The sequence below is a fragment of the Xiphophorus couchianus genome, chromosome 6 (genome assembly GCF_001444195.1).
Source record: "Xiphophorus couchianus chromosome 6, X_couchianus-1.0, whole genome shotgun sequence".
In the NCBI taxonomy this organism is placed as follows: Eukaryota; Metazoa; Chordata; class Actinopteri; order Cyprinodontiformes; family Poeciliidae; genus Xiphophorus; species Xiphophorus couchianus.
Genome location: NC_040233.1, coordinates 21,910,477 through 21,920,133, shown reverse-complemented (window position 1 = coordinate 21,920,133; position 9,657 = coordinate 21,910,477). Strand labels below are relative to the sequence as shown.

Genomic DNA, 9,657 nt, shown 5'->3' with positions numbered 1-9,657 from the left:
AGAAGAGAGAATTTAACCAATGAGAAGGCAAGTCATCCGTCACGTGACAACTAGTCTTGTAAACTACGATTGACTCCAGAGTTGCCGATAGTCTGCTTCTTGTCGATGTACAGTTGGTTTTCACGAACGTTCTGCCTTTGTGAGGATTTACGTTTGCCTAACGGAACGTCCCATGGTTTTCATTGCTTTGGAGAAGATTTAAGACATTGTTTTGATACTTTTCTTACTACTATGTTTCCAAACTGCCTGGCAGGTGAGTTTTAAAAAGGCGCAGTTAACTGTGCCAGCAAAGCAGTTTCTGACCCGGTCGGGCTGTTTCCCAGGCGGTAGGCATCATCACTTCAATCGGGGAAAATGAAAAGCTGAAGTATTATTGTTTGTAAGCTAGGGTTGTGTGCTTCGCTTGGTGACTTAACTTGTTGCTTGTAATTTCAGTCCTGTTTTTGTTAAAAATTATGAGTGCTTATGTTACTAACGTTTGGTTAAAGCAAAACGTCGTCTAACGGTTGGATTTACTAAATTAAACTACGTAGAAACTGGTGTAAATAAGATGCCTTTTATTAAAAATTTAGCTTTTTCATGTAAATAAACACTGTATTAACTGTTTTATTATATTTTAGCGTAACGTATATAAATCTGAAGTTGTATATCGATTTAAATAGTTTACGGCACAACACTCAGGGCCGGTCCAATGTTTTTTGGGGCCTGAAGCAGAATTTAATTTGGGAGCCCACTTTCAGTCAAAGTTATCTGTGCACTGTGCTAATTGTTTGGACAATAAACTTTATAATAGCTATTAATCAAAATTGATGGCATGACAGAATCAGTTCTGTTTTACAGTCACTTCAATTAGATTGCGTCGTTTGGTAAATACAGTTCCTTGTAAAACGAAGCATTCAGATTTGATAATTGTGAAGTGAAAGAAAAATAATGCATGGCGTTGCACATACATACACCAAGCTGTATGTGTATGTATGTGTGGAAGACAACTAGCTAAACTTTTAACTAACCTTAAAAATAAGGATTATCTTGATAGTTGATAAATCTATCAGTGCTTCTTCATTAGTCGATGTCTGGAAGCCCAGAAGGTGAACCCCACCTTATATATCGTTAACCATATATCTTTAACTTCTCTACCTTTGTAAGACTGTTCAGAAATGCAGACCTCCATAGTTTTACATATACTGTACTTTTAAACTGTAACTTAAAATGATATCATATTAAACAGTTTATTTAAAAATATTTAGATTTTTGTTTTTCTTTGATCAGCTTCAGTTCTAAACTTGACTTCGTGGACCTTTTATTCTGTTCTGTGAAAAAAAAAATGTTTTAATTCGAAATGTGCCTGTCCAGAGTTTGCACACTCTGTTCACAATTTAAATGCACACTTATTGCAGTGGTTCTATATGATTAAAGAACAGCTCTGTTTTGCACAGCCTGCAGTCAGCTTGGCGGTGGAGAACGGAAACTGTAATGTCCCCACAACTTCCTCTCAGGCATTGCATATAAGTTGTTCTGTTTGTCTTAACGGGTTTTTTTAGAGTCAATGTCATAATTTTTTGGCCTTATTATTGCAGTCTTTCCCCAGAACACACAATCCCCTTTGTGAAACATGGTAGTGGCAGGTTCATAATGTGGGGCTGCTTTTCTTCAGCAGGGAAAGGAATGGTGGTTCTACTTGTTGGGACGATGAATGGAGCTAAATATAGGACAATATTAGAAGAAAACTTGTTAGGCCTTGCAAAACTGATGGGGGTGGAGGTTCCTCTTCTAACAGTGCAATGACATTAAACGTGCAGCCCAAGGAACATTTTAAAAGTTTAGATCAAAGCATGTGGTTAGACTTGAAAGCTGCAGCTCACAGACGCTCTTCATTGAATCAGACATGAGCTTTTGCAAAGACGAATGGGTAGAAACGTCTCTCAGTTGTCAAGTTGTTCAAAACTAATTGAGACAGTTTTACAAGCAGCTGAACCTCAAGGAGAGCTGTAACTTCAACACTCTTACTTTTGCTTTACAGTTATGTCCTACTTTTGATTACTTGTTGAGATTTGTTTACATTGTGGATTAGGTGTGATCCCAGTTTAGCTACAAGTTGTGGAAATTATTTAATTGTTAGCATTGAATTATTACTGTTTTTACAAAACTACTTATCTATACATTAATACATATTCTGTATAGATTTGTATAATTTCAAATGAGACATCAGGTAATTCTTGAATTTGAAAATCAATCCAAAAATGTCTGAATGAGTTTGAGTCTGCTCATTCTTGACACACATGATGAGAATATACTTCAAATTTAAGGGCTCATTGAGGGTTCATGTTGTGGCGCCTCTAAGCAGCAGCCATATTTACTTAGGCCTCAGGCCAGCTTTAAATATACACTAGCAAAACTCAGTTACATCAGCTCCTGTTTTTACCGATGGTGCTCTGTTTTTCAGCCGTCCAGGGACGAGGGCACTGTGGTGAGTTCAGGGGCTAGCCGGTCAACTGTGCCACCTGTAAAGGGTGGCGGCTGCCCTGACTGCTGGGATGCTACGGAAGAGCAGCAGCAGTAGCAGCACCACCAGCAGCATCGGTGGAGGCACTGGGACAAAGCAGGTCCAGGAGCTTCCACTGCCTGCCTCCAAACCCCAAGAATCCGTATCACCCCGATCCACCAAGACTTGGACCATGGGTCGCAGCACCAAGAACCCCACCTCTCTGAGCAACATGGGCCTGCCAACCCGACTCATGGGGGCCCCAGGAGTGGATTCGGACTATTTTCTGCAGCTGGTGAATGATGTGAGGTGGTTCGCTGATGTGCTTCTGAACCTCAAGGATGCTTTCCAACACAAAGGTGAGCTCTGATAGAGTTGGAACATGGTGGGTTTTTTTCTTAAATGTTATGTCTGTCATTGGGACTGTTTGGGGAATTTAGGGTGAGTAAAGTTTATTCTTTTGTTAGTTGCCTGCTTTTTATTTTGGTGACAATCTTTGGGTAATTTATTTGGCAAACATGTCATGTCTCACTGTAAGAGTAAAACTTGTATAACTTCATCTAATCTTTTTTATTTAAAACACAAAAGCAATGGTTAGTTCTACTGCTCCTAGAATAATATGACAAAGATTATGATAGTAACATCTAATTTCTGCTCTGCATTTCTGAACTGTTACTCCAGAATTTAAACATGGATGTTCAGCTGCAGATGTTTACATACATTGTGCAAAGTGACACAAAACCTTTTTTTCTTGTTGAGTGACATTACATCAGTCTAAACATTTCCAGTTTAAGCTTGTTTGCATTAATACAATTATTAATATTTGCTAAATATCTGACAATTTTCAATTTGTTTTTAATTCAAATTCGGTTGTTTGCTCAGTATTTGGTAAAACCGTCTTTTAAACTTTATGACTTTGGTGAAACATTTTGGTATCAGTTCACAAACTACTCACAATAGTTTACCTAAATTTGCCATTGAGTCAGGTTTGTCGGCCACCCTGAAATATTTATACCAGATTTCAATATTGAACAAAATTTTCTCATCGGTAACTAATATAAATATTGTAAGTTAACTTATTAGAAGCTAAGAATGCCATATGATAAACATCTGGATTTTCACAAATTGACCAGTACCATGGGAAACCAAAAATTCACTCTCATTATTGTGCCAATTAACAAATAGAAATAATTCTGGTCATCCTAACTGACCTAAAGTAAAATATATTTTGTCTGACTTAATGTCAGACGGAGATGTTATAATGTATGTAAATATCCGGACAGTGGCTGTAAGTACAAGTATTGACGAGGTGTTATGTTAGATTTCTTTGTCCATTTGCTCTAAAGGAAACTCAAATCTCAGTATTTTCAGAGAGCTAGCACTCTGCAAGCAGAGTTGTTTTTGTCCAGATCACTGACAGGCAGCAAAGTGAACCAGTTGTATCTCTGCTTTGTTTTAAGAGAAGCCACAGGCTTCAAACAAAACTGACAAGTGTTTTTGTATTGCTCTAACTAAAAGTTACAATTTACCATAATGTCAATCAGCCAGAATCTCCAGTCAAGACTCCAGATTCACTTTTAACACACCGAAGAACTTTCTACGCTGTCATCAACTCCACTCACCCACGCATTAATACTTGCACACAAATGCACAAAAGAGGCAGACTGTAGATAGGAGACAGGTAACGCAATTTCTCTTTGTTTTCCTGCTTACTTGATGGCTTAACTTTTTGTTTGCAGACTCATACAAACATTCCACCCACACATATGAATATTATGGCACACAGTTGTATAAACACTGCCAGTGGGAGGCTGGCAAGTCTTTGTATAGAGGAAAGAAAAGGTTTATTTCACTATGAGTCAGCCTCTATATACCTATATGTTGCTATTTAAAAAAAGTTTCTTAGCTCTAAAGCAGCATTATGAAACAGCTTCATTTTGAGCTATTTGAAATTATTGGTGAGTTGGATACTTTTTAATTAATAAGGAATGTTCCACTAATTAGGGCTTACGCCACCACTCTGCAAGATGCATACCCACAAAAACAAACATGCAGGGTCCTACTGTATATCGGGCAGAGGGAGTGAGTTGTTTAGTCATTCTTCTCGCTGGAGGAGTGAGAACCTTGGCTTCTGTCTTGCTGAGTGTTACTCTGTGCCATCGCCAAAACATTTGGGGTATTCACCTTTCAGTTAGCAACAACCCCCTATTCAGCAGGTGGCTGAAATCATACCGCACGACCCCAAACTGTCATTTAGACTGTGGCTTTGTTGTCAGTTTTCAACATTTTACAAAAGCAAAATATTGGGTAACCGTTGTGTGATGCTACTGCAATCGTGTAAACCACTTCCTCTTGGTGTAAGTAATCATTTTTCTGTTTTTCCTGCTAAATGGTATCAAGAATATGTGAAGTTTTTCAAAGAAAATTAACTTTTCGATCAGTAGTTATATAAGACTAGTAAAACACTAATAATTCTGCCACCAGGGAGCAACTTATCACAAGTAAAATCTGATCTAAAAGCAGATTAGTCTGCAGATCAAGTGGCAGTCGATGAGTTATGCATTCCTCTCTTGAATTTCCTGAAGTCTTGTGCAGTGTAAACACTGGGTATGGTTAGTAGTCTGTCTGGCTCCTGCTTCCTGTTAATGGAGCATTACTGGCAGGTTCCTTCGTCTCTACAGACAGACACCCGTCATCTCCCGTGTATATTTTTTAAGCTGGGTTGTGGAGTTTATGCGCGCTTCCTCATCAAACACAGAGGTTGTCACATGTTACTGCCCAACTGTAGAGGACCTGTGTCATTGAGGCCTTGCCTAATCCTTAATAAGCATGTTTTTAATTTGCAATGTGATGGCTCCGTGGTTCAGATTTGCTGGTCTCAGTGTTTCTCAAGTTGTCGTCTGTCTTCACTTGTGCGTTTTTGTGCTTCCATTCCACAGCAGTTGGAGGACATGTGGCTTTTGTCTGAAGGGTCAGGAAGGTTTCAAAGTCTGGACAAAGTTACAATTGAAGGTCTGTTTTACATCGCCATGTCTGAAGCAAAGGTGTAAACAAATGAGATGAAGAACAGACCAGTGAAAGAACTTGGCTATAATTGGATATTGTCTTTTATTTAGCTTCAGTCTTTTGTTTCTTATTATCCTCAAATGTTCATTTTTTTCCCCTGGAAATATTTTCCTGTAAATAAACCCTTAGATTTAAACCTGAGAGACGTCATCAAAAATATTTAATAGGGATTATCATTATGGCAAAGCTGAATTCCAGGCAGCCCGTGATCTCACCCTGTCAGATTTTGGGTTGTGACTAGCAGCACGTCTTCTATGATGTTTGCTTCAAGTATAAAACCACCACAGAACCAGCCCCTCTCTACGGTTAAACAATGTTGCGAAGGCAAGGTAGAGAGGAACGTGGTGAGGTTAGCAAAACACAAAACATCACAGCGGCTTTGTTATTATTTTCATTCTCTGAAAGTTTTGTCACTGGAGTACTGTGTGAAATTAAGATTGTTTTGAGACCCTGCAGAGTTTCATTCCAGATTTCAGACTCTGTTCTTCACTTTGCTCAGTGTTTCTGAAAAAAATAAAAAAATAAAATAAACAAAAAAAAACCAAACTAACTTAGAAGTTTTGCTTGGAAGATGCTTGTTTTGTCTCCCTGAGCTCCTGCTAGTTTTTTGCTGGAGGCAGCAGAAGAGGAGTCTGCGTTTGGCTGATGGAAAACTACAGGGAGATTCATTGTTAACTGTAAGCTTATGTTAACTGGACTCATGCCATTTACAACCACAGTTTTGCACTTGAGGTTTTTTTTTTTTCAGGGATCTGATTGTGATGTTGGCTTTCCCTGTCTTATGTAACTGCCCCCACAGGTCACTCTGTGTACAATAAGCTGGTGTCTAAAGACTGCGGAGGAATTTAATCCAAGTAAAAGGTTGATGCTTAATGAGTTCTGTTATTGCAAAAGTCCAACAGCTTAAAACCTGTGTATAATTTTTCTTCTGCTACATAATCATACACTACTTTGTGTCAATCCATCACATAAAAAAGTGCATATTATCATGGAATACACACCACAGTGCATTTTAGATGCATTCTGAGGTTTTGGTGGCTACCTGGTGGGTATGCTGAAACACAAAATGTTGGCAGTATAATAGTAAATGTGCAAAAAACAGTGACGGGCTTTTAAAAGATGCTAGAGTATTTGATCATCCCTGGACTTCTTATCCACATAGTTTTTTCCTCTGATTTTTCTGCTGATGTTTCTGAATGTTTACCTACATTAAAAAAAAAAATCCTTTAATTTTTTTTCACCAAACATATTATCAGTGTACAGAACTTGAATGCATGAGTCTTAAAATATAATATCCTACCCAACATTGCATCCTCGTAAGCTTATGTAATTGAAAAATTGCACACAAAAATATTGCAACATGGATTGTGCAGTAAAATCCCAGTGGATTTTACTTGTTTATAATGCAACGCTGTGTGAAAAAGTTCAAGGAGTATAATTAGTTTTGCTAGCCTCTGTAAACACCCATATGACCCTCTGACACACCCTGATTTATGAACCTTAGTCTCTTGCCTTCCCATAATGCTTTAAATGATCAAAATTGTAAACCATGAACTTTACTAATAAAAAACAAAGGCAACATAACTTCATCTCACACCTTGTGAAAATACACATCTAGTTATGGATCTAACCATGTTGAAGAGAGCAATTGTTAAAAGTTATTGAAGTTAAATGTTTTATTTGAGCTGATTTTAGCGTTAAGCTATTTAAAGAGGTTGCAGTTCCCACAATGGCTGGGTTAGCAAGAATTTAAGTCATGAAGCAAGAGCGTTAATTGCACAGTGCTGTAGGGCTTGAATTAAAAAGAGATAGGTAGGAGAAATGCCAAAAGTTCTTCATTCACAAATTTTCATTCCAGTTTCATTTGAATAAGACGGCTCTGTCAATGGCTTACGTCGGCATGAAGAAAGAGTCGTCTACAAGCAGAACTGCGGGCCCTTTCCCTTCCCCCCTCTCTCCTGCATACTCTACATTCCTCTTAAACAAATGCTCGCTTGTAGCCTTCAATAGGCTAATTGCAGGTATGAGTGACTTTTTCTATAAAATAAATTTATATTTATGCCAGAATCTGAAATTCAAAATGAGTATTTAGAAGCTTAAACTCATGTGAAATGAAAGGAAAGTTTCCTCCCATTCTAAAAAAATCTAAAAAAATGATAAAACACCTGCAAGACTCAAAACAGCACAAATGCGAATGAAGTCTATGCAAGACAAAACTACAGCACAAAAACTAAATGGTTTTCTTTAAGAAACACTCAATCTTTTGTTGGTTTTTACTATTTAGCTTTTCTTTTGTTTTTGTGCCCTCAAAAAAAAAAATAGCATTAAATTTAGCCCGGAAATGTTCTTTTCTTTTCCAGAACTTGTGGAAATTTTCCAAGAAGTGTTGTGGTTTGTCCTCTATAGAGCCCAGAAATTGTAGGAATGTGTTTTAGTGTGTGGTGTACATTATAGTCAGCCTGTATAGACCGCTGCTGCTGGGTGGGCAGACGTTTTTAACTCAAAACTTCTCTTTTTCACAAGGAAATGATAATCAGAACACTACCTTACATTGTATCACTGTCATATTTGCTTGAGAGAGTTTAGTTTAGCTCTTTTAATCTTCAGACTACACACTGACACCGTTTCAGTGTAAAACAAATATGTCAGTGCATTGTCCTGAAGTTGCAGTTAAAAGCCTCCAGTATTTAGTTTGTAATGTGGGGTGAACATTTGGTCAGAGATGAACTATTCTAAAGGACATAGTTCAGTGCTGTGTAAGAAGAAGGGTTGAATGTCTTGGACTGAGGAATAAGTCCTGCTGACTCACAAAATAAAAACGTGTGTCATTGTTTAGCTCTGGGTGTCATCATGACTGATAGGATTTGGCGGAACTCCAGTTAAGCTGCATTGTCCTGTGTTTTAGAGTACCACTCTGTAACTGAGTTACTGTTCAACATTAGGGCGTATGTTGAACACATTTTAAATGTTTTTGGGTTTTTTTGTCTTTTAAGGAGAGGCTAGTTTATTAACTTCCTGTTTAAAAATGAGATCTGTGGTCAATTATGTAACCAGTTGGGGAAAAAAAGGAATTTATTTGCCTCCACCTCCTGACCTTTTCAGTGTATTTTCCTGCAGTGTTGGGATTTATTCACCATATTATAGTAGTTTTAAACATTTCAAGCAGCTTAATTTATAGAGGCATGAATTAATGGAGACACACACATTATTTCTTGATTGGCTCTTATATCTTCAGATGAAATATGGACAATTCTAGTTTTGGTATTCATTAAATACATACAGAGAACTTCCTGTATTTTCAGGTCAAGTTTGTATTTTGATTCACTATTTTTGAGTTCAATAAAAATCGTGTAAAGGTAGGGGGGACATGTGATTTGATGCTTTAATTGGGAAAATATTTTAATTCTTTTCCTGTTGGATTCAGAATTGCTACACGTATTAAAGAACTAGCAGCACATTTTTGACTTTTATGTATTGTTGGTGAAAGACAAGAATCCAGACTGGTCAAAATTGGAGTCGTAAATTCAGAAACTGATAACTGGTATCAATCAGGAAAGGCCTAAATTTCCTTTCCTGATTGGAGAATCCGTTTTAACGCCGTATTCTCTGGCCGTTCAGCCACCACTGCTTTAAATAGCCTTATCTCATCAGTCATATCTTCTTACAAAAAGTTTGCCTGATCCTCCAGAAGAGACCACTTACAGGTATTAGTTTCAATCAAAAGAAGTCAAATCTAGCACATTATATCTTAACGGTTTACAGCTTATTGGATAGATAGGAGGGATTTGTTGGGCAGTAACTTTCCTGTGTGATGCTGAAGGATGTTTTTGTGCAAGCTTGTGGTGAGGGTGTGTATCCCAGGCTTCAATTTATGGTTGAAGATGCTGGATTTTTATGGAGGACTTTGGTCATGGAGAGGATTGTATTTGACACTTGGGCTCCTGCTAGTGAAGGATGTTACATTCAGTGGTATTGAATTGAAGCTTTGAAAGGAGCTTTAGCTTTTTAGATGTGTACAAACGCTCTTTACAATTTTTTTTCCTTCATCAGGATAGATTGTTAAATAACATTTGACTTGAAAACAGGGATTTGAAATATTGGTTTAAAAT

The 9,657-nt window shown here is 37.6% G+C and overlaps 1 protein-coding gene across 1 annotated transcript in view; it reads left to right on the top strand.

Annotated features, from left to right (window-relative positions):
• Window positions 1–58: 58 nt before the first annotated feature.
• The window catches only part of LOC114146772 (rho GTPase-activating protein 29-like), a 34,541-nt gene continuing 24,942 nt past the window's right edge, over window positions 59–9,657 (top strand). Inside the window, exons 1-2 of the mRNA XM_028021112.1 lie at window positions 59–253; window positions 2,444–2,841. Of these exons, the coding sequence (XP_027876913.1) occupies window positions 2,535–2,841 (307 nt within the window). The 5' untranslated portion in view covers window positions 59–253; window positions 2,444–2,534. The remainder of the gene's footprint in view (window positions 254–2,443; window positions 2,842–9,657) is intronic.